This window comes from Struthio camelus, chromosome 1, assembly GCF_040807025.1.
Source record: "Struthio camelus isolate bStrCam1 chromosome 1, bStrCam1.hap1, whole genome shotgun sequence".
NCBI classification, from domain to species: Eukaryota; Metazoa; Chordata; class Aves; order Struthioniformes; family Struthionidae; genus Struthio; species Struthio camelus.
In genome coordinates, this window is record NC_090942.1 from 198,750,762 (window position 1) to 198,775,390 (window position 24,629).

Consider the following 24,629-nt stretch of genomic DNA (forward strand, 5'->3'; position numbering starts at 1 on the left):
TGAAAGCCAAGCTTGCAAATTAAGCCCCCGGCAGCAGGAAAACTCCGGCATTACGGTTCTTGTGTTCTCAAAAGTGCCTGCGCAGGTGCGTTACAAGATGGAGTTTGATGGCCTTTGTAAATATTTTTCCTCTGGGGCTTCTTTCAAGCCCCAGGAGTGATGTCCGTGCAAGGGCTTTATCCTTCTACACATGGTGGCACGTCTACTTTGTATCGTCTCAGTATGGAATTAACTACAGAATTATTTATTTCCTTATGGCATGGCAGCTCAGTGGGATAAAACAGCTCTGCCCAGGCCCCTTCAACAGCAGCAGACTCTAGAAAATCTTTTCCTTTTCTCAGTTCTCCTTAAAGAGGATTTTCTTTTCTTTGATAAAGGGTGGTATAAAAGAATCCATATAGCAGCAGTCCTGTAAAAGTCGTGTTACGAAGTAAAGGAGAAAAGCCAATTTAAGTACAAAGAAAAATTTGCACTCTCTGAAAACGACTCCTCTCCCACCATCTCCCCTGAAAACTCCTTGCTGACTACATGTGACCCCTGCTTTATATGCACAGATCTCACTGACCACTCCCTGTGCTCTGATCCAAATGTCAGCTCCCTTCTTTTATTCACACATCCCTCGCTGTATGAGAAGTGCAGTATCACGTTCAAGGTTCACGTATTCCAACTTCCAACAGCGGGTAACACCGATGTCCCAGAGAAAGGCTCCACAAGTCTCACTGTACGCACAAGTACCACGATGGCGTTATTGTTGCCTCTGATGGCGTCAGACTAATCTTTTTAGTTAGACATTTGTGTAGACCTTCAACCATGAGGTTTTACATCCCTTCCAAATGTTATTAGTATTATTGTAAAAGCGAATATTATTATCCTCCATGTACATATCCCTTCCTGTTTTGACTCCTGAAAAATTCTTGGCCTCAGCAAGTTCATAAGATAACTGCAAGTTGGGTGGAACTCTTTATCAATTTTGAATTTGTCATCTTTCATTTTAATTGGATATCTTTCTGCTCTTGTGTTATAAAAGAGTTTCTACCTACCTCTCCATACCAATCATTATTTTACACAATTTTATCACATCTATTTACTTGTGTGTTACCTTCCTCAGTGTCTCTTCACATGATAATTTTTCCATGTCCTTCAACCTTCTAATGAACTTCTTTAGCCTCCTTCTATTTCTGCAGTGGGCTTTGGAGGTGCAGTAACTGGTTCTTCCCATAAGATTGCGGAAGAAGCCATATCATTGATTTGTGTGGTGGCACATAATCTCCATTTTATTCTCCATCCCATTTGTAAGGCATCCTAATAATTTACTCTTTTTTGAGCCATACTGTCATAAATTTTAGCTTAGCTGGTCATCCCGATGTCCTGTCTCTTCCTTCGATACAGATAAGGCATTGCAAACACCAAACCACAGGGAGCCTTGAGCCATCTTGCTATTAACTGTGATGGATCTTGACCGCGTACTTCAAGTGTTTCCTGAATCTTAACCCATTTTGATCCATAAAAATGCTGTTTCTGACCAAGAATTATTTCAGATACTTGAAAGGATTTTGCTCAAATAGGTTGTGAAAGTTTAAATACATCATCTCTACCAATTCTTCTCTAGCAGTTCTTCTCTAGCCTCTACTTTGCTGACCTATTGAATTTTATAATGTAATGCTTTTATAAAAAATACTGCCTTTTACTGTGTTCTGTTTTTCCAACAATACTATTTTAACAAACATTTCCAGATAAAACTTACTTACTTGCAGATAAAAAACACTGACTGATAACAATTCTAGAGCTTCTCCAAATTGCAGTGTTTGCCTTTAGCTGCCTTTTATCACTGTAGCAGGCTTTTAACTGCTTTATGACAGACTGGATATTTGTATTAGGTGCATTCCTATTAAATACTTACATTCATTCAGAATTTTAAAGTATCTATCATCTAGAGCTGGTGATTTGCAATTGTGTTGTAAAAACATGAATAAGTTTTGATACATAGTTGTTATCCCAGTCTCATTAAACAGACAGTAAACAGAAGGAGTTAGGAGCAAGCAGAGCTGCAGACTTGCCATCACTGTAAAGGGTGTGGTTGTCTCAGAAATGGATGAGCTGTGGCTACTCATCTTTAGAGGGTTTTGCAGACTCGTGCTACTTTTTGAGTGCTGATTACTTGCCAGTGCTAACACAGCTCTGACAAGCTTTTTTCCAATTTGCAGCTCCCTGAACAATTAAGACTTTACTCGGCACTGGATTCATCATTGCATCTTCTAACCCTATCACTGCATTTTCTACCTGAAGTCATGGGTAAAGGCCTCTGAAAGCAGAGGAGCCTATGGGTGCTTAGCGGTTCAGACGGGATCCTCACATGTTATTACTTGGCTCTGTAAAAGTCTCCACCTTTTTACAAAAATGCTGATTAGGTAAGAATAGGAAATCCTGTGCAAGATTGCCTTAATGCAAGTCCATGTACGCAGGCTTCCCCCACCATGTGCTTGGAAATACCAAGTCCTGGTATAGCTTTGCAAAGCAGGGGTAAGCACGGAGGGCTCACAGAGGTGAGCCTGCAACCTTGCCCTTGCAATCAGCCCCTGAGAGTCAGCCCCACCTGGCCCAGGCCAATCTCCCCATCAGTGAGCGACAATTAACAGCAGCTCTTCAGACAAGATAAAGGCAGGGCAGGGAGACAAGCAGGGCTGACTTTTCTCTGGGTGCAATCATGGAAAGCTTTGTCTATCCCCCCTTTGGTACATACCAGGGCTTCAGGGGCAGCCTAACACCAAGCCGTGGCAGGGACCCAGTGCTGAAGCAGCCCAGCTGGAAGCAGAGCAAGAGCAGTGGTGTCAGCCCCTTCCTTGGGGGTCCCCCAACCCCTATGCCTGCTGACTACCTTGACAGCTACCGGAGGGCCCAGCTCAAGGCCTTGCTGTCACAGGTGAGCCCAGGGCTGACACCACGGCTGCGCCGGGCCAACACTAAGGAGGTGGGTGTGCAGGTGAACCCACGAGCTGATGTTGCTGTGCAGTGCTCCCTGGGGCCACGCACCCTGCCTGCTGGCCGCCCCCTCAGCCCTGCTGCCCTCCGTGCCCGTGGGCCCCTTGCCCTCTACTCACCTGTGCTGGACCGTCGCCTCTTCACGCTGCCTGAGGCTGCAGGGCCCCAGGGGAAGAACCAGGCAGTGACAGCTACCACCCCTGAAGAGCAGAAGGCTGAGGATGGTAGTGGAGAGCAACAGGAAGGCCAGGCAGAGGATGCCCCACCGCATGAGGAGCCGGCAGAGGCACCACGGGAGGAGGCTGTGGCCCCTGGCCGGCGGGCTGCCTTCCAGGTATGCAATGCCAGGAGCCCTGGGCTAGTGTGGGGCCTGGGGCAGGTGGCTGGGGATCTGGCAGCCTGCCCTGGGCAAGGAGGCGAATCCTGAGTTGGGCTGGAAAGAAATCCTCTTCTAGGTGGGAGAAGGCATGGTGGTCCCCAGCCTGGCTTCCCCATCAGGTCTATGTTCCCCTTCCCTTAGGGTTAGTCATCCCTGGTGGGGCTCTGGCTCTTGCTCCCCTGTGATGGTGGGGGGCCTCCTGCTTGTGAGAGTGGGGGGTGTAATAAGGGAGTTGAGCCTGGTGTTTGTGTGATGCCAGAGGTTGCTGAGTGCATTTTCTCTCTGCAGTTCTTGGAGCAGAAGTATGGCTATTTCCACTGCAAAGACTGCAAGACCAGATGGGAGAGTGCCTATGTCTGGTGCATTTCTGGAAGTAACAAGGTAGTTAACATAAAACAAGTATAGTTTTTGCTTCTGAAACTTGCAAGTATGACACTAAAGCTGTGCCAAATGGGATGTTTCGGCATGAATTTAGGGTGACTGTATAGGAATGTCCTGAGTAAGTCTCTGTAGTAACTGAGAACTTGTTTCTTAGGTATACTTTAAGCAGCTCTGTCGCAAATGCCAAAAGGGCTTCAATCCCTATAGAGTGGAAGCTATCCAGTGCCAGGTAAGTTACAGACTTCTGTGCCTTGGTAAGACTGCCGGAACTTGCCACGTATTAAAATTTGCATTAAAATAGCTTACTATTGATGAATTTGATGTTGACTTTAGGTGGAAGAAAGCAGTACCTGAACTTGCTTTCATTCCATTACTAGGAAGCATTATTTGGGAATAGCCTAACAGTGTAAGGCTGCTTCTTGCAAATGGTTTACATCAACAATCTTCTGTTCATATAGTGTCATACCTAACTACTACTCATACCTACTAGGGTTAGGGTTTTGACACAGTGTTTTGAGCTTCTAGATTAGAAGGTTTTTATAGCTGAACTCCGCAAGGTTTTCATTGCGAAAGCTCTTTTGAGCATATCGGATCAAATGTGTTCCTGTGATTAAGGGGAAACCAAATGTCAATCTGACATGACATGGCCATCTTTTTATCTGCCAATAATAAAGTGTCTCTTTTTTTAAGACCTGTTCAAAGACTCGTTGTTCCTGCCCCCAGAAGAAAAGACACATTGATCTCAAGAGACCTCATCGCCAAGAACTTTGTGGCCGCTGCAAAGGCAAGAGGCTGTCCTGTGATAACACTTACAGCTTCAAATACATTGTCTGATCCATGTGCCCTTTTCTGTTTTGCACTTTGCACGTTGTCAGTCCTCTGCAATGTTTTGACTTTAGGCTTTTGACCTGGCATTGGATAATGGATTAAGACTTTTGTATTATTTATAAAATATTTAACTTTACTGTACATATGTTGTAAATAAAGTTCAATAAAAGTTTGCACTAATTTGTTACCCCTTTAGTTTTATCTTGCTGTGATACACAGGGAAATACAGCTGGAAGGAAGCAAAACCTATTTGATTTCCTAAAGCAAATGGATTTTGTCTTTATTCCTTTAGGGTAGTATAAAATAATAGTTTGCTGTAGCAAACTTGTTCTCTCTTCACTCTGAATACTGAACTATTGTGCAAGATGCAAATAATACTATGGGGATTAAAGTCTATGGTAAATGTACCCATCTCTCTTGTAGCTCATGCTACAGCAGCATGCCCCAGTGAATGACTACTCACCAGAAGAGTATGCCCTTAAGAGGGGGGGGAAAAAACTGTAAACTTAATGTGCTTCAAAGTGTGTGTGGGAGGAATCTTTTGAGTCAGGGTAACTGGGAGGTTGTCAACAAATTCTCTAGGCTTAATGTGTCTCAATATCCAGAACAAGCCTGTGTCCTTTGTTAAGTAAAGGCTTCTGCCCCACAGGCTTGCTGGTTATATAAGGTGTTTCTATTGTAGCTGGCTTAAATATAACTCTGTATAATAAAGGGAGTAACTGAACATGCTTTTACAGGGACGAAATGTAAGACAGTGGAAATGTGCTTAAACTAGCTTTGTTGCACAGAAGCTTTGAGGAGCACTGCTGAAACTAATGTATTCTTAGGACTTCAGTGAGACTTTGTTAGGAATATGCTAATTCCTACTCTACCTAAAGTCTAGATTGATGTGAAGGAAAAGTTACTGCTTCACTCTTTTTAACTGCAAGGAATCATAGAACCTCTGGACCTCTTTTCCCTACTCCAAACAGGGCCAATTACCTAATGATCAAATTGCTCAGGGCCTCGTCCATCTGACTTTCTCATATCTCTAAGGATGGGGATTATGTGGTCTCGCTGTGCAACCAATTCCAGTTTTTGAACACCCTCCTGATAAAGTTTTTCCTTTATTTCTAATAGGAACTTTCTGTGTTGTAGCTTATACCCACTTCTGTGCTTCCATAAGTCTGGCTTTATCCTTTCTACATATTCCCAGCAGGACTACGTGTTAGGAAGATAGCAGGAAGGTATTTTCTTAATGATAAACCCGGATTCCTCAGGCTCTCCTAGAGCGTCATTTCCTCCAGCCTCCCTTAATGTTTTGGTAGCCATCTGCTGAACTTGATCCAGTATGTCCATGTCCTTCCTGTACTGGGAATCCTAAAACTCAACACAGTATTCCAGGTGTGGTCTCATAACTTCTGAATAGAAGGGAAGAATGACTTCCCTAGACTTGCTAGCAGCACTCCTAATACAGCCCATGATGCAGCTGGCCTTCTATGCTGTAAGGGTGTACTGCTGACTTAGTTTCAGCTTGTCTGCCAAGATCCCCAGATCCTTTCCCATAGAGCTGCTTTCCATTCAGTTGGTGCCCAGCCTGTCCTGTTGCATAGGGTATTCCATCCTGATGCAGTTCCCTTTTGCATTTTGATTTTGCCCTTTGTTGAAGTTGATGGGATTCCTGTCTGCCCATTTCTCCAGCCTGTTGAGGTCCCCCTGAAGTGCAGCCTTACTCTCCTAGTGCATCAACTGTCCCCCCTTCCTTGCAAATTTGGTATCACCTGCAAACTTGCTTAGAGTGCACTCTGTCCCATCACACACATTAATAAGGATGTTAAATAATACTAGCTCCAAAAGTGCTACTAATAGCCAGCTGCCAGTTGGAATTTGTATGGTTGCCCAGCCAATTTTCCAGTTGCCTTATCCAGTATGTATCTCATCAGTTTGGCATAGATCATGTCAAAGGGCAAGGAAAACAACATCCACTGTTCTCCCAGCACCCACTGAACCAGCCATCTCATCATACAAGGCAATGATGTATAATTTGCCCTTGGTAAAGCCCTGCTGACTGTTCCCAAACGCTTTGCTCTCCTCTTGACTATGGAAATGGCTTCCAGGCAATTTCACTCCATTGCCTTCCCAGGGACTGAGTTAGGCTGATGGGTCCATGGTTCCTGAGCGCCTCTCTTGCCTTTCTGGAAGATGGGTGTTACATTTGCCTTCTTCTAGTCATTAGGAACCTCTCCTGGTCTCCACAAGTGATGACTGATGTCCCTCTGGTGGCCTTGCAAAGGCAGTGGCCACTTCCCTTGGCTCACTTTGATGAATCCTGTCTGATCCCATGGACTTGTTATGGCCAACTGGCTTAGGTGCTCCTTAAGTCTGTTTTTCTCCACTATGTGTAATGTGGATACCTCCCACAGACATTGCTAGTAGGCTCTGGGACTGGGGGGGAGGGAGGGGGGGAACGGGGACCAGCCTTCCCAGTGAAAACCAAGGCAAAAAGCAAACAAAAAACCCCCACTGTGTACCTCAGCCTTTTCCATGTCCTTTGTCATGCCGTTCCCTGCCCCATTGAGCAGCAGTGGGTGAAGGGGAAAGGGCTTTATCTGAGCCCAGAACCTAAGCTGATATGGCAGGCTGGACAGCTTTTCTTTTAATTTTAGCATGAGAAAAAAGCGCTGAGCCCAACGATAGAACTAATAGCACCATAATGACATTTTAAACAGAAACAAATCTTAACCTGTATTTTGATTTGTTTTTTAATTGTTAAATTGCTTTAGTCAATTTACTCTTCCTAGTTGAGTTGTAACTACAGACTGACAAAGAAATTCTTATGCTTCTCATTGGTCTCTTTCAATGTAATGAACCACTCCACCATAAACCATGAAAAAGTTGTCTTTTAGGGCTGCTTATCATTGATGCCATTGGCAACAGTATAGACTGAGACAAGAACAAGATCTTCACAACTAGCACATACTCTCTTGTGATTATATATGACTTTTATATTTTAGTTAAATGGATGTACTGATCCAAATATCAACCAAAGTTACCTCACAAAAACGGTAAGTGTATTTACAGAGTGAATAAGTTACATAGTTGTCAGAATAAAAGTGTCTCAGATGTGCAACAGATTTACATGCATACATTTAACACTGGACAGCAGTTAAATGCAGGAAAAAAACATACAGGTATGACTTTTATATATACATTACAAATAAAATAAGACATCTCTGTAAAGAAACTTAACATGAGAACTTGCATTTCACGTTAATATTTTTACTTTTTATACTTCAAATTTATATTAAATAAAAATATGCATGCATAACAGTTCAAAAGATTTGACTCTGTGATGGGACTTTCTCCTACAAAATGGCAAGTTAAATTAGATCAACCATCCTTTAATAGTATAAATATATTCATAAAAGCAACCCTCTAGTAAAAAGCAGCCAAGGTCCTTAAAAAAAAAAAGAAGAAAATCTACCAAGACCATTCATGATACTTGGGGGCCTAAGAACAGACCTCTGCAATATGATCCAGTACCTTCACAGACAGTAGCCTAGTAACATTAGGAAATGTACTTCATAGCAGCTTGTTGTTTTAAGATACAGTAATCATATTCAAATTACAGTGTACATTGAACTGTAGTCCATTTACAATTTGTTTCATATACACAGGCTCTCAGCTTTTGACCAACATGTTTGCGAGATTCTGTGGCCAGCTTCATTCTGCCCATCTTTCACTCAATCAAACAAGAGAAAAAAGGAAAAAATGTACAAGGTTTTTTAACAAAAAATATTATTTTGTGAAGGAAACATTGCACTTTTGCCAACCAAAAATTAATTTGCTATAAAGGAAGTATTGTTCAGTGTAGTAGGCTTTGGTACGCAATGGAAGTCACTTCTTCAGTAGTGAGTTGCAGTTGCTCAGTGAAATGCTAACTGATTTTTGTGCAACAGAGAACAAAGGATGTCCTGGATGCTCTATGCTACCTTTGTCCTGACAGTATTGCTACACATTTGAAGTTCTGCCCATATCTTTTTAGACGAAATCCTAAATGTAACAAGAGTGAGTACAGTTTGACCAAACCTTTGTAAGGCCGAGAAGACATTGAACCACCTCACTCCAGCAGGGCAGCACTCCCAGCTTGAGAGAGGACACAAGAGTCCTGTCAGAGACTTGTGCCGGAAACGCTGGAGTCTGGAAGAAAAGTATTGATGACCCGGTAACTCTGAGCTCTGCGAATCATGTCACGAATCTCTATATTCAGTTCCATTAATTTGGTACAGATTTCAGTCAGGCTCTGGTTGGAGCCCACCAGTGCATAGGTGCCAGTCTGGCCCAAGGTTTGGTGCCGGAAGTAAATGTTCAGTAGTGTCTGGACTTCATCATCAGAGCTACTTCCAAAGATATCATTGGGCCACAAAATCCTGCAATCAAACAGGAAAAGAATGTGCATATTGTTATGGGTTAATGAGCACAGACTGAAACTAGGTGACAGAGCTCTAAAAGGAGAACTGACTTGCACATGTTTACAAGCCAAAAGCAACTCACTGTTTTACACCACTCCTTTGTTAATCAGACTCTCAATATCAGATACTGAAGTCACGTAAAAGAGCAATTCCTATTTTCTAAAAAAAGCTTAAGAAAACTCATTCAAATAAGTGAAAGAGAAACTGGGCTGAATGTTAGCTGATGCCAGTGATGTACCCCTGCGAAGGAATTAGCTCTACAAATAGTAGCGCATCACAGTAGTACTTTGGATCTATACAGTATAATTAAACATCGTCACTGTTGTAAACGTGTAAGTTTGTATTACTGATTTGATATTGTTATTTACGAAGCACCCCTGCAAGAGTTAATATGAGTGCCCCAAGTACCTTCTTGAAACATACTGATTTTATCATGATGACTCAGCACGCTAGATTTAGGATAAGTTTTGGGAGATAAACAATGCATGCTTTTCTAATAACACGAAAGTCTAATGTCAACCATGCAGTAAAACTTGCCTGCATTCTCTTATTTGTCGCACAGCTTTAACAAGTTCATTGTTTTTCAAACACTCCAGCATGGATTGAATAGCTGCTTCTGTGGAATTGAATGTGGGCTCCGACTCCACATTCTGAGGCTCAGCTGCAATGGCAGCAGTAGCATCCTTAAGATTCTTCTTCAGCTCACTCAGTTCTCTCGACATATTTAACAGCTGTTTCAAAGGAAAAGATGTGAGACACATATTTTCATTCTCCATAAGCCCCAAAGGGAGTAGTGCGTTTCAAGTCTGTTCTTATTCTCTTATCAAATGTACATATTACTTGGAAAAGACACCTTTTTAACATAAGGACATCTCTTGATCTCTGTGGTCTGTACAGTGTAATGAACACACAAACTACAAATTTTTAATCTTTGTGCTTTCTCTAATCCTATGCTTTAATTTTGGCTTGCTAAGATGCCAGAGTGCAATCTTTCATTTTTCTAAACAATCTTTTATTTTCTTCCTGCTACTGTTTCTGTGTCACAGTGGAAAAGTTTAAGAAAACAACATTTACTTCTGCTAGCAACAATGATGTTATTTATTTACAGAACACATGCAGGATCTGATACGATTAACAGATGGACAGGAACTGTGTAACCCTTTCTTGGTCTGAGAAGTCAATATGGCACAAGACTGATAAATAATTCATAAATGAGCAGTTTGTTTCTAAAGATCTACCAGTTCCTGTTTGTATACGTTAAAAAGAACCCACTAGATTCCTGGTATCCTATCTTCTCGACACAGTGCACATTCCAGTCACATTACAAGACAGCCACTTAAAATACAATGTGTTTCAAACTCCTTGCGCTATATACAGCACATCTAATAAAACAAGCCATTTTTATTTACTAGAGAATCTGCAAGCTACTAGAATCTATCATAAAATACATTTCATAGTTTCAAATGTTCTTTTATGCCTATAAGCAAAGTGAAATAATTTCCCCTCAATATTTTTAAATACACATTTTACCAGGGAAAAATATGCATAAGGAAATGTAACTTATTTTACTCTCTTTCCTTAAATAATTTTCATTCAACTTATAGTTCAAAGATGCGTTTTTCAAAGTAGTACATATTTTATGCAATTTCTGAAATACGTTCGCTTTACAATATTGTTGCGAAGTGTTTCTGTAAGTAAAATATGTTGATATATCTACAAAGGGTCAGCTATCTGGGTCAACATAGAAATAGAGAGAACAGTTACAGAGTGTTGTGTCAAAAATATTTAAAGAAGAGTGTTTGTAAAAATCACAGGATTAGAAAAATTATTATGACATTAAGATTTTTTGTAAATGATATTTTAAAAATACATTTAATAGTCTTGGGAAGTAATAGCCTTGCAGCAGAAACAAAAGATCTTTGTTCATCCACAGTGCAGGATCGGGAGGTACAAGTCCAGCCAAAATATAAACTAGTTCTACACTACACACCTTTGCTGGTATAGTTATGAGAGGATGCAAAAAAATTTAATTGCAGTTTGTCAAAAAATGTTGCAGGAGTTTCTAGTATAAGTTATACGCAGCTGAAACAGTTTACAGAAAATAGAAATTACAATACATTATCCCAACAAAAAAACCCTCAATTTTGCATCCATATTAAGATTAATTTACAAATTATTTTGGTACTGTCATGCTAACAAGCGCTCCTAGGGTAAACCTCTCCACAAAGTCCACATAAAATCAGCCATGATCTAGGAAAAGGATTTTTCTGGTACGTTTGAAGAAAGCTCAGTTTCTCAGAAAATTAAGACCTCAATTCCAAAAAAAAAAAAAACTTTTGCAAATAGCTCACACAGAGTGAGTACTCCCTACATACAGAGCATGTGGATAAAGTTAAGATTCCAAATATAATTCCAGTTTTTTTACTACTGACTCAAATGAATTTTGAAGATTGGATTTATCAAATAACCTAGTCTCTGAAAGTACAATCAAAAAAAAAAAAAAAAACGCAGGATCTCAACTATATTTTAACAAAGATGCTGGTGTACTGAATTGTTTTGTCTGCAGACTCGTATTCAGGGTGAAACAGTGAAATTTTTGGTGCCAGTCTATGGAAAGAAAAACAAAAAGATGAAGGTAAAAGTGACTTTTCACTAGAAGACTTGGTAGTGCTTGTTACATACCTCTGGCATGGAGCTGACTTCATGAACCTGTCCGATAAGTTTACAGTAGGACTGAAAAAGCAACAGCAGCTGGAAGTGGAGTTTATATAATCTCTGACACAGTTCCAGTTGCTAAGGAAAGATTTATAGGAGAATAAATAATTAATAAAGAACAGTGATTTAGGATAATTTTTAATAACTAATAAAACACACGGAGATATAAATTATTAGTCCTCCATCAAAAATACATTATTTTACTAACATAGGATCATATACTACTTCAAAAAAAAAGTATTATGTTATGTCTTCTGCAGGTAGGTCATATAGAATATTGAAAATCAAAATAGTAATGGCTAGCATTTGTCATGTAGCACTTGTCAGCAAGATTAGCTTCTCTGTCATCATTTTGCAGCAGGAAAGCGCAGGCAGGGAATGGGGAAGAATGATTTGGCCATAAAGAACATAAATATTTCAAAAATTCAGAAATGGTCAAAGACCTCTTCTGAGAGGATGGAAATCCAAAAGAGAAGCAAGAAAATATTTCTAGAGGGTCAAAGCTCCTGTATGCTTTTATGAGGGGAGAGAAGAGAGGCAATAAATCCAGCCAGGTGTGGGAAGGAAGAAATGCCAGCTCCGCAACCTAGACCTCAGCTCATGGATTTTCCACCATCTTAACGAAGCCATACAACAGGTGAACTAAACTTCAAGTATAAGAAGAAAGATAGCCTCTACATATTTCCCTGGAGTAAGTAGATGCTGTTTATGAATATTAACTTGTTTCTCCCAGTGTGAGGTGCAGCACCACATGGAAGATGTTAGGCACATCTAAGTCAAATGAAATGGCCATGTGTGTCAGAGAAGGCAAGTCAATATGCTCATGGTCCTGGTATCTGGGTGTCCATCAGGAAGGGGAATCTGGCAGTTCCACAGATGGAGGAGCGTGGAAGGGAAGTGAGGGGGATATTTCACCTTTGACACATTACAGAAGAAGTAAAAATTCTGCACAACTGAGGAAGCTTCCTGTTGCTCTGGCAGGAATGACTCTCAGACATGAGATGCTTATTTGAATTGTCTTCTACACAGACACAGTGACCAAGGGATCTTTCCATTTGCTTGGAGAAGTTACAGCAGAGTTTCATGCCAAACATGGCAGAAAAAAAGAGGATGCTATTAATAACTTTGCTTCCTTAATGCACTTTATACATGCTTAGCTACCAGCATGTGCTTCAGCCATTTGCTGAATTGGCGGTCAGTGCAAATGCCAGTATAATAATAAGAAAAAGTACTTTAAAAACATCATAAGCACTAATTTGACTGAAGTGTTTGTTTACATATGCTTTGGTGTATAAGCACGTAAGTGCCAGGGTTTCTATTAATAAGCCAAAATTAGAACCACATTCTTAGCGTCTCCAGTTCTCAAAATTTCTTTACGAGCTAGACAAGTCTGAGGGGCTGAGGTCAAAGAGAGACCCTAGTTCTTTGGCAATTTTCAACTTATTTTGTCAGGCAAAGGCAGGCAGCAACTACCTAGCTATGAACAGTTAGTTCAGGTCACTGCCAGGACACAGCAGAGCCATTCCCCTGCCAAAGTCCATCCCCTGGGAGCTTCACGGGGGCAAGCGGGGGAAGGAGGAGAGCTGCAAGTCAGTAGCTCTTTGCCTGATGGAGCTCCTCCTGCTTAACGCTTGGTAGCTTACCCACACCTCAAGAGCGGTCTGCCACAGAAGCAGAGTTCAGTGGGGTAAATTTCCCTGATCTGAGCCCCTTGCTGCTCTGGATAAACTGTTTCTAGCACCTCAGACAGTTTGTTTCCATTGAGCCAGGGCTGAGCATTGCCTCCCAAATACAAGGGAGGATCTCACCAGGGCTGCTGGGACCCACAGGAGCTGAAGGAAGGGCAGGCAGATCCAAGGTGAGGAGAAGGGGGGGAAAAAGGGGTAGAAACAAATGTGTGACCTGCTAGGACAGAACTGATTTGTGGGCAGGCACCAAACATGCCTGTGGCCCAGAGGATGAGAAAGTACAGCATGAGGGACACGGCTGGTTAACTAAACCTGCCCAGAGGCTACTCTCTGGAAGTGAGACCACATTTGCATCTATGCAAGTTTGCATCTATGTGGCTAAAGTCTTACCTCCTAAAATAAAAAGTGAGAGTTTAAATACGGGACCTATTGGAAGTGGCTTGGGCTTCTCTTGAACAAGGCTGAGGCTGGCTGGCTGCCAGCAAAGATGCCGACCGTACAGGAACATGCTGCCCTGGGGCTCAGGACCCAACAGGGACCAGGGAGCAAGCGTGACCACACAGCTCAGCATTTCTGCAGTCTGGATCAAAATCACTCTGTTCAAATTTTGGAGCACTGGTAACACTAACTAGCTGTTAAACGCACATATGCCTGAAGCTGTCAGGGAGTTAAAATTAATTGAAAACCAGGACACATAATTAAAAAAAAATCTCATGATAGCTTGGCATGTAACACATGATTTTTTTAGTCCTTGAAGAACAATAATTCATTTTTGCCCCACTGGCTGCTAAACTGAATTAAGACAAACTGAGGTTAGTATGAAGAATCAGGTTGGACTCATTCAGTATTTAGTTATCATATCAAGCAATTCAATTTTCTTTCTTCCTGGGTAAATGTTAGAAATGAGTAAAGGTGAAACTATTCATCAACATATAACCAAAAACAATTTGAAGCTTTACTGTCCACTAGAAATTGTAGTTTTTCATCAAGACAGATCGAAAATTATGAATTTTAAAATAACAAAAAAATTGATTTTCCACTCCAGCATATTATATCCAAAGATTAGATTTTAAAAAAAAATTAATTATTGACCATTCTAAAGGGCAAGTGAAAAATGTCAGAATTTTGTCATAGTACTTTTAGAGTTCACAAAACACACCTTAGTAAATTATTTTAGTGATTGCACGTAGAACCACACTTGCTACAGAGAAAAATTGTAACGAAAAAGGAAAACATGCTTAGAGGTAAAACAGTAAATTTGGGGTGTATTAGTCCATCTACAGATGGACAAAGAATATGAAAGAACTTCAACTTACTGCAAGAGATTCCATTTGCTACACAGCAAGCATGGCACAGGAAAAAAGGAAAGGAAAGAAAGTATAGTGTCAGTGTAACGCATGCAATAGGAAGCACAGCCCATCTTTAATAGCATAACTTGTCAGCAGTATTAGCAATGCTTGCCTCAACCTGATAACTGGTTGGAAATACCACATACGACATGCAGAGCAGTCTCACTAAATAAAATCAAGCTTTAAGTTTAATGGTAAATAATAGACTAACTATCCTCAGTTAGATCCTCAGATTTAATAGTTTTGATTTATCGCACTTAGTAGCTCAGGAACTTACGGTAAAATTGTGTTACAAAATTTGTGAAATAATACATTTACTTAAATTTGCTCTCTTTATTATTGAAATGAGCTCATATCGCAGAAGTACTCAAAACATTATGCAGGGTTTTCAAGTGATTAACAGAACTGAACTTTGATATTTATAAATATTTCGTTATTTATAAATACTTCCATTTTTGGATATCACAGACCTAATGAAATTTCCAGTATAAGCCTTGTGACTGTTAGGTTTATTACTTGGCTCATGACAATGGAAATATTTTGCATACAACTTTGAAGTTATGACTATCATAATAAAAAAAAAATCCAAGGAAAATGCCAGATTGGTTCGACTGTGTGGCAGTGCTGCAAGTTTAGACAGATTAGTATTTCTTCCTCTCACCAGTAATGATTCACTGATTCTTAATTCTTCTGGGGCAATTAAAAGGTCCTGTTGCAATAATAACAAAAACGTCTAATTGACCTGCATTAGCATTTCAGTGATTAGGGGAATAGCCTCTCAGAAATAAACTCATATCCTCAAAAAGAAGAGCTCTTTTCTTTGTCAAGAACTTAACATTTGCACCAATCTGTTCTCTGCACAATTCTAATGTACCTTTCATTATTATATATATTATATTCTCATGCTGTTTTAAATCGACAGAGTCATCATGTATAGTTGTAACCAATAAACCGGAATGCCATCTGCCCAGGTGCAGCCAGATGCCAGTGCATAGGCACATGATGTTAATGAACAATTGGAATTTTTATTAAAATGATTTATATTATCATCTATGCAAAAGCAGCAAATACAGAAATGTTAAATAATGCTAACTCGGCATAGGCAAAGTATTTTGATTTGGCTTCTTTCCATGGCCTTAACTATTAAAAAAAGTATGAAAAGTACTGCCCCCCAATCCCGTGCTACCCCTCCATGCAACTGTGACAAACTAACCTTTACACTTATGATTCAATTTTATGCCTTTAACATTATTTGAACATTTTCCTCTGTATTTAGTACTCTAAAAAAAACTTTATAACTTGTCAAATTGCATGCAGTTCATGTAAGTTAAGCTTTGTAAAGCTAAATTTAAGATAAGAAGATGAAGAGAGCAGACAGATTACTGTGCTCTAGTGAAGTCACAGACATGCTGTTTTGCGTTTTTCAAATCTTGTTTGCATCTCAGGCTCCTCTGAATTTTAGCATGCCGCTAAGTGTCATTTGGAGTTTTAAAAGTATTTGAATCCATACATGATTTCTAATTTGCCATGGAATTTACTTTATAGAGGAAGGGGGAAAGCAGCACATAAGTGAATTCCATGGTCATTTCTTCCCCAGAAAAACTGTCTTCTCTCTACTGCTTGCAAAAACTGTGCAAATCAAAGAGGGGGTGGTGCAGGGGGTAAGAGAGAAGAAGGCTTCATCTTAAATGAAAAAGCCATCCATCCTCACGGAACGAAAATATACTGCTCTTTCAATAAATATTGCAACGTATCCCTAAATTACTGATGTTCTACTTAACATGGCTCTGTAACTTGATGATTTTAGCTCCTCTTCCTATATCCTTCAGCATAAAAGGAAATATTCCTTGGAGGTTGACAAAATAATATTTTTTGAACGAACTGATATTTCTTAGTCCCCCTCTCCCTTCAGCCAGGGTTCAGATGGAAAGATCCTAGCTTCCAGTGTGCTTCTCAGTCTCTAGCTCAGCTCCTATAATAAGTCAAGGGTTGTTTCAGATTAATAAACAGGACGTAAGCTGACAGACACTACACAAGTAGTTTCTTTGGTAGGTGAAAATACTGAATGTTTAGAGACTTTGCATATTTTGCACAGTCCTTCATGCAGTCAGTGAATGTCACACCTGTCTGAACCTGCAGCCACAAAGAAACCCACAGCAACAGGTACATTTTGAATTTTTTGAGCAAAGTCGTATGGGGTGTAGTATGGGGTGTAGTATGGGGTGTAGCAAACCCACAAACCCATTAGCTTGTGGTGATCTCTGGGATGAACAAGGCTTAAGAATGGTGTATACTGACTTTGGACTTATGGAGTAAACTGAATGTCTCGTCAGGAGGCAAATACTTCCTTGAATTAGCATTGCTAATTGACAGGAAAAATATGATCTTCCACATATCTCTTTTTCAGAAAAAAAGCAGTCTCCAGAAGAGTATACCAATAGCTTTACTCATCTAACAAGACTGTTACAGCAGGACAGGCAGCAGAATAGTATTATGCAGTTTTCTTTCTCCATAAAATAATTCCTATGCTCTTGAGACTCTGTTGCTGGACATAGCATCAAAGCTTTCACATCACAGTCACATCCAAATCACGTAATCTGTTGCGCGAATAAGGGAGGAAGACATTCTGGGACGTTAAGCTTTTACCTAGTCTCAGACAATGTGGTAGTTCCAGCAGCTGACCTAGACTGTTTCTATTTCAAGCTTCTTGGATGTCCTAGCAAGCAATTTTTGCCTTTGTTCACATTCAAGAAACAGTAACAATGGCCAACAAATCATGTGCAATTATTTTGCAATAACATCTGCCTAGAGAAACTGGTGCCCACTTAACTACTAGCATAAGCAGGCCCAGGTTCATTTAAGTCATTTGTGATGCAGCCACTTGTGCTAACACTGAATTTGGCCTTATGTCTGCCTTGTCTATAGAGCAGACAATTTCTACTCAAGCTTTTTACCCGTTGGTAAATTTTAAGACTCTAAGGTTTCTGTCTTCTGTAGAACAAGGTACTGGTTTTCCGCCTTACAATTACTTCTGACCCTTTTCCAGCAGCGGCCTGCTTCTGGGTTGAGTTAAGTAACTTGGTATGTCAGAAGCAACCCAGGCCCCAGCCTAACCCTTAGTGAGCTGAAGAGTTTAGGCAGGTTCCCTCATGGCCAACAACATAAGACAGCTTTTCCTGCAGTTATCTGATTCCTTGGCATACCTCCCTTTCTTTTCATTGTGTACCTACATGGCTATACCATTTCATGCTGAGGGAGAAAAGGAGAGGAAAGGCATGAAGACAAATTATCTGCCAGTCTCGGAGTCACTTTTCCCTTTCTAATGGCATTTTCTTAGTTGCCCTGGACTCTTCCTTCAATTATATTTTTGGTGAATAAACACTACTGTAGATGGAGACAACTCCTTTGGCAAGAGCTGTTTCAATTGACAGGTGAATGAGAAGGGAAAGAAGAAAAATATGCCCCTTGATCACAGACCTACCATCCTGTCAACTTCCAAGGAATAATATACATTTTGGGCTGAAGGAACATTGCTGGGGAGACAGAACAGGGATTCCTGCAGGAGTGAGGACCTATCAGTATGCCTGATAAGCAGTCAGGACATTAACCCTGGCTTCACAAAACACATATTTAATTCTGAGACAGAATTAAATGAAAAAAATATACAAACAGAACACGGACACTTCTAACTTTTAGATGCTTTTAGGCCCTTTAGGTATGATCTCAGTTCATCATCTATTCCTTCTTAGCATTCACTCTGCTCTACCTTTTAAAAAAAAACAAACAAAGTAGATCATCAGCAAGATGTGTGATCCTCCATCCCATTTTGCATATTTTCAGAAGAGGGATGAGGAGCATAAGTGAGTTGTATAGAGCAAGACGTGTAACACCTACTGTCCAAAGCCACTGTTCAGGGTGTTGTGCACCAGTGGGAAGAGGGCACTCATCCAGGCCTCTCCATGTATATTTTATTTCCCACTCATGACGTACTCACAGGCGAGGTAATAGCATACGTCCCAGGTCCCTCTTTTTTTTTTTTTTTAACTTTTGAGAATAGCTTTTTCATAACATCCCTGTGCACCATTGCAATTAAGGAACGGATTTTATTTAAATGCATTGGAAACTATGTGTAACTTTTGCTGGTGCCAATACCATACAGGGGAAGCTTGAACATGTGATTCTACCCAGAGGTTTTAAGGCTAATAAGGTCAAGGAAACGAAAAGGCAGTGGTGGCAAGGATTTGGGATTACTGGTCAATTACATAAATAAAAGTCAAGGGAGACCAAAGACAGGAAGATAAATAGGGAGAGGAAGGAAAGAGAGGTTAAGATAAAAACAGAAGGAAAGAAAATAAATTGTAGGAGAAGACAGAGAGAACGACAAACCAAAACCAAAACGAGAAGAAAACAGTATCTGAAAAAAATAGCCAAAACAAAGTAAAACAAGGTGAACATGTCATCATTGTTTTTTATATGTAAAAAGACATGTTTTATATGTAAAAAGACATGGAGAGCGATGTCACTTTTCTTCTATATGCTGGTGCTGTTTCTTAATTTTGGTTCCTTTTCTCCAACTCCCTCTTTTCCCCATCCCTCTGTTCTTTTTCCTCCAAAGAAAAAAGTCACAAAATAGCATTTCCCAACTCATTCCGCATCACTGAAATACCAGCTATTTCCTATACTTAGTATATCAGACAGCCAGGATGCCTGCTGATGGTGCTAGCTTATGAAAAGATTTCTTAACTGGAATCAATACACTAAAAATATATTTAAGTGTGTGTGTTTATATATATACAAATATATTTTTGTGTCTTTGTAAAACTTCTGTTCAAAAGTGATGTAAGAGATAATTTTGGCTTTGCCAGAAATAGTTCTGTACAGCATAGATCGTTTTACTGGCCATTTTACAGTCACTATTTCATCACTACCAATCTACTGGCTTTGAATCACTCAAGTCTTGTGTTTTGGGAATCAGAGTTCAAGTCAAAAAGACCCACATGCTGCTGGGCAGACCATGCCTTTAACGGCTGCAGATAAAACAGGGGTAACGTGGAAGCAGAGGCCATCATCAGGAGAGATCATTAGAGACACTGCGCTGTGGGAAACTGCCTGCTGCTGCAACATCCTTCTAAAAGGAAGAGCACACACCGGCCTGAGAGACTTAGCTCTGCTTCCTCAGGTAGAAGGGGAAGGCAGAAGTACTCCTGTTGCACATTTCCCATTGCCGCTGACCAGGACCGAGGCAACAACGGTACCCGAGAGCCTGGAGCGCAGAACTGGGTTATGCCCAAACCCAGCAGACAGACAAGGAGGCAGTATACCAGATTCTTGAGGCTCCAAGAAAAAGATATATCAGACATGTCACTTCAGAGGAGTGAACTACTTCCACTCATCTATTACCTTCTCTTCTGAGTCCCCTGGCTGGCAGGTAATAACTCCATCTCGTGAGCCTCCAGCAAATGTTGCTTTGCAGTTTGCAAGCCACTGTTTTCAGAGAGGAATTAAAAGATATGAATAAGGTCTATAGCGTGATTTGCAGAAACGTAGGCAGTATTTTTCTTTCACAGCACAGAATGTAAACACAAAAATTTGCATTTGAACTCCTCGTTCATACAGACTATGACAATTTGCTTGGGCTCTAACTTAGAAATTACAGTCTTGATTTCTATTAGCATTTGAATTGCATAAACCAAGAAAATGAATTAATTAATTACTAATTAGGATAAATGAGAGAGTAGGAATATTAGAGATGTCAATGTTTTTAAGAGTGAGGGATGCAATAATCATTTTTTTAGTTTTGGTTCCTATGTTCCAGAAATAACATTTAATGAATCCAATATTTGAAACAGATTGTTTTACTCAATATTCACTTTAACAGATCTGATACTATCTGCAGTCACATGACATAGCATAAGTTTACATATTAAAAAAAGACTATAATATACTGTAGCATACCGAGAGAGTCGCTTCTTTCCTGTTGTTGTATGTGTCCAGATATTCCTGTAATTCTAGAACACTGAACTTCAGCTTTTCAAGAAGGCCACAGGAGAGGAGCTGGAGAAATTAAATCAAAAGGGCTAGTAAATGTCACTATGAAAGAATAAAAATAATAATAGAACAGAAAGGATAGAACAAAGAAGGTCTTGGAAAAGAATACTTAGATTTAGAGATACTACTACTGAAAAATATTTGATTTTATATTTATACAAATACAATATATATAGACAGGATACTATACGGAAAACCCAACAGTGCCTGTGCATACTTTGGAACTGAAACTGTGTTCTGGGTTTAACAGCTTCAGAGAGGACTTCCCTAAAATAAAATATTGCACAAAGCTTAACTAGTTAATCTCCACAGCTCTTTAATGAGGGAAGGCCCAGCTTTTCCATGGTCACGCAGTAGGTGAAAAGCAGGCCCAGGATGATACTTCAAAAATTCCTATGGCTATACTCCTGCATGAGGCCACTTGGACCTGAGGCTGTTGGATGAATATGGGCCAGAACAAAAACAATGGGAAGAGCGCTCTCATTCTCTAATACACATCTTTATCATCCAGCTCACAACACAGTTCAACCACATGAAGCCACTGAACATATTGTCATCTTTAATGCTGAACTCCGTAAAAAATAGCTTCTCCTTTTCCTGTTGCAGAGCTAACTGGGTCCAGCAGGCAATCATTTTATTTGGTCAAGAACAGGAGATGAGAAGTCAGAGAGAGGAGGTGGGTACCCTCTTGACACATCTGTTCAAGAATTGACTGTAAGTGAAGTAACCAGTGAAAGAACCCACTGCAATGCAGCACATGACTTTCTAAAGGAATATACTCACTGTTTCTGCATCTACGAAAAGGGTAGGACATTCGGAGCATGATGTTAACATCTGAGAAGACCTCACAAACTTTGAGCCTATTCCTCGCAGGTTGTCTCCTAGGTAACTAGCTGCATCGCAGGTTAGGAAGCAGAATCTTTTCTGAATATTCTGCAACGCAAAATAGGACTTGTCATGTTCTTTGCTCAAGTACAAGCTTCTTTCCTTTGTAAACAAATGGCATGCATTTTTTTTCTCCATAAAATAATGGCAAAAGAGACCATCTCCCTGTGGAGAACTGAATGTTTGCTCAAGGATGCTGAGTAATAATTATTATGGCAGACACAGTGTACAGAACTTTCTTTTACTGGGCAGCTGTGAAACCAGTCACAGAATCTCTACCTACATTCTTTTTTGTAAAGACGATTCTTTCTTTACAAAGCCTTCTACCCACAGGTAGCTTTTTCTTAGCTATACAGAGTTAAGTTGGTTGATCAGCACATTACTTTTTCTGCCCATTCCGGGCATTGTTTTGTTACTATTCCATGTCAAGTGGCTAATCAGATAATGTAATGAACATCCTAATGCCAACAGCAGCATGGAAAAATCATAAAAGAAGTTCTGTTTTCCCATGTGGGAAAAACCTTTTTACTAGAACTTTTCTGCTGCTTGGGAGGGCTCCAGAAATACCACATTGCATCCGGGAATTATTCTTCTCAGAAGGTTTTTTTTTTTTTTGATATTTTGAGTTCTAAAAGAGTCTAACCTTCCAGAAGCATTCTGCTGCTGTTGCTTTCTTTTCAGTGAACACATAAATACATAAAAATTACATAGAAATGCATAAATAATACATAAAATTAATAATAAATAAAAACAATATTTTAGTCTTCCAGGAACTGAAATTAGATACATACACAGCAGGTTTCATTGCCAAAATATCTCATTAAGACCAGCAGTTCAGCAGGTGGGAGTAACATGCAAATGCTTTTTAAAATAACATTCATTTTTACATGATTCATCCCACGTAACCATAGGCATTTCTGTGAGGAATGTTGGTTAGGACCTGTATCAGTGCAAGCATTCCTTATCAGACAGAAGTAAGTGCTTCTATTCAGACCACAGACATATGAATAGCTTGCTACTGCTCCCTACCTTGGAGCATGTAAGTGAAGTACCTAAAATCAGTTGAGCTGAATCCAGAACTTTATGGATAATATATACTGCTGGACTGGACTTAAAAAACAAAGCTGTATAAATGATCACATTGTAGGGTATATACCAAAAAATAACTGCAAAATGGTTAAAGCAAAGCTTTCTCTACAGACAAATTATTAAGTACTTGCTTATTTGTGAACCTCAGTAGAAAAGATCAGATTGATACTTGTCTTACCATGTGTTTCTACCATTTTACTTCAACACTGAAACAAAACATGACACATGTCACTCAGTACACAGTCCAGACTCTCTGCTGCATTGAGTTTGCAGCAGAGACAAAGGGCTATTACTAATCATAGCTTCTTGAGTTTCCTTGTACAGCTCTGATATAATCACATCTCCTGTGTCACACCTGTGTCCTACCAGCTGAGGAGAGTCAGAGCACAGCACACCCTGAGATTAGGCTTGTTCCCAATATTTGCAACAGAGGCAGCAAAGTATGGTCGTATGCACTGATCCCACAAAAGCTCAGCACTTCCCACCCTGCCAGGGAAGTTAGGTTGAGACTGTCTTCTGTGCACTGACAAAACAAGGCAGTACATAATTCTAAAACTTTAATATTTTACAATCTTTTCCGAACCATCTGTATTATTTTACAGAATATGGATAAGATGAAAAAGTTAAAACGCGCATGAAAAATAAGCTGTTGCACAGCATTGGCTTGATGCTCATGGGACACCAACATATGAAAAAGGGCATAAATCATCGTTTCTCTGAACGACTGCGATCACAGAAAGTGTAAATATTCATGTAATTAATTCCTTGCTTGTCCACATTGCAGTCTCCACATAAATAATGTGGAACCAGACAACTGCTGCGGGCCAAAGAAGAGATACAACCTGCAAGTTTGAACAAAGCACCAATTTCTACTATAAATCAGTTGAAGTCATATTTTCTTCTAATGATATTAGTTGCTTATTTTCTTTTCGTGTACAGAATGAAACAAAAGCACACAGATTCCACCAGATAATTTATACAGATCAAACTTTAAATTGATGGTACTCGAGTTCAACTCATACATTTGGGCATCACTTTCATTTGAATTACTTTAGCCTGTTTAGTAAGAATGAAGCAGATATCTCTTCTCCTGCTCAAAGAGCATAAACTGAAATTGTTTATTACACAGTGGAACAAGTGGCTAAGCCTAGAACAAAACATGTTATTGGAAAACCGATAAGCAAAAATAACCAGAAGGAATAGGCAAATAAGTAAAAGGACCTGAAAGTCTTAGTGCATGATCAGAATGACAATGTTAAGTAGCTCAGCAGATACTTAATGGCATAATTTACATAGCTGGAGTACTAATTAGATAACTCTAACTCAGTCAAGAAGCAATGACAAGCTCCAGGATAAGGATTTTGCCAAGTATATCAAAAGGCAGAAAACAGAATTTTGAGAGTCTCCGAATAATAATAAAAAGTGGAAAATGACAAAGGTACTGACATTGTGGAGATTCCGACATAGATCACCAAACCAGGTAAATGATTATTTTTATGGTCAACTAACAGAATCATCTGAACCACAGGCACGGGTGACAGTGGGAGATTCACTACTTAGATAGCTTCTGAAAACAAAGATTCAGTCCAAGTTTTGGTGGAACTGGTGCTAACTGGAACTGCCGAAACTGCTAACTGTGCTTTTAGAAAGGAAGGAGACCTAGATTGATCCTAACCAACAGAAAGACCTAGTTGAGAATGTAAAAGTGGAGGGCAATTTGGATAAGAGGGATCATGGAACAGAATTCTAGAAATGCCAGTTGGAAGAGACCTCTGGAGAACATCTAGTCGAGCCCTGAAGTCAAAGTGGGACTATTGCCAACACTAGATTAGGTCAG

At 39.9% G+C, this 24,629-nt stretch overlaps 2 protein-coding genes across 8 annotated transcripts in view; one reads left to right on the forward strand and one right to left on the reverse strand.

Annotated features, from left to right (window-relative positions):
- The first annotated feature begins 2,620 nt into the window (after positions 1-2,620).
- Positions 2,621-4,742, forward strand: ZAR1L (zygote arrest 1 like). The gene is made up of 4 exons (XM_009686501.2): positions 2,621-3,313; positions 3,647-3,739; positions 3,894-3,968; positions 4,430-4,742. The coding sequence occupies exons 1-4, from the start codon at positions 2,705-2,707 to the stop codon at positions 4,571-4,573; spliced, it is 921 nt and encodes a 306-aa protein (XP_009684796.1). The 5' UTR covers positions 2,621-2,704; the 3' UTR covers positions 4,574-4,742.
- Positions 4,743-7,290: 2,548 nt separating this feature from the next.
- The window catches only part of FRY (FRY microtubule binding protein), a 261,215-nt gene continuing 243,876 nt past the window's right edge, over positions 7,291-24,629 (reverse strand). For 5 of the 7 annotated variants that reach the window (XM_068930112.1, XM_068930114.1, XM_068930113.1 and 2 more), the window contains 7 exons: positions 21,602-21,751; positions 20,726-20,824; positions 20,171-20,254; positions 14,738-14,755; positions 11,701-11,811; positions 9,556-9,749; positions 7,526-8,976 (listed from right to left, as the gene is read on the reverse strand). In XM_068930112.1, coding sequence (XP_068786213.1) covers positions 8,718-8,976; positions 9,556-9,749; positions 11,701-11,811; positions 14,738-14,755; positions 20,171-20,254; positions 20,726-20,824; positions 21,602-21,751 — 915 coding nt within the window. In that variant the 3' untranslated portion in view covers positions 7,526-8,717. Of the gene's footprint in view, positions 8,977-9,555; positions 9,750-11,700; positions 11,812-14,737; positions 14,756-20,170; positions 20,255-20,725; positions 20,825-21,601; positions 21,752-24,629 lie in introns of all 7 variants that reach the window. The other 2 variants (XM_068930110.1, XM_068930115.1) reach the window with 1 other exon arrangement.

Excerpts from the sequence above, each read along its gene's own strand:
- ZAR1L (XM_009686501.2), top strand. The coding sequence starts at position 2,705 with ATGGAAAGCTTTGTCTATCCCCCCTTTGGTACATACCAGGGCTTCAGG. Across the intron at positions 3,314-3,646 it reads GCCGGCGGGCTGCCTTCCAG|TTCTTGGAGCAGAAGTATGG; the intron begins GTATGCAATGCC and ends TTCTCTCTGCAG. Across the intron at positions 3,740-3,893 it reads GCATTTCTGGAAGTAACAAG|GTATACTTTAAGCAGCTCTG; the intron begins GTAGTTAACATA and ends CTTGTTTCTTAG.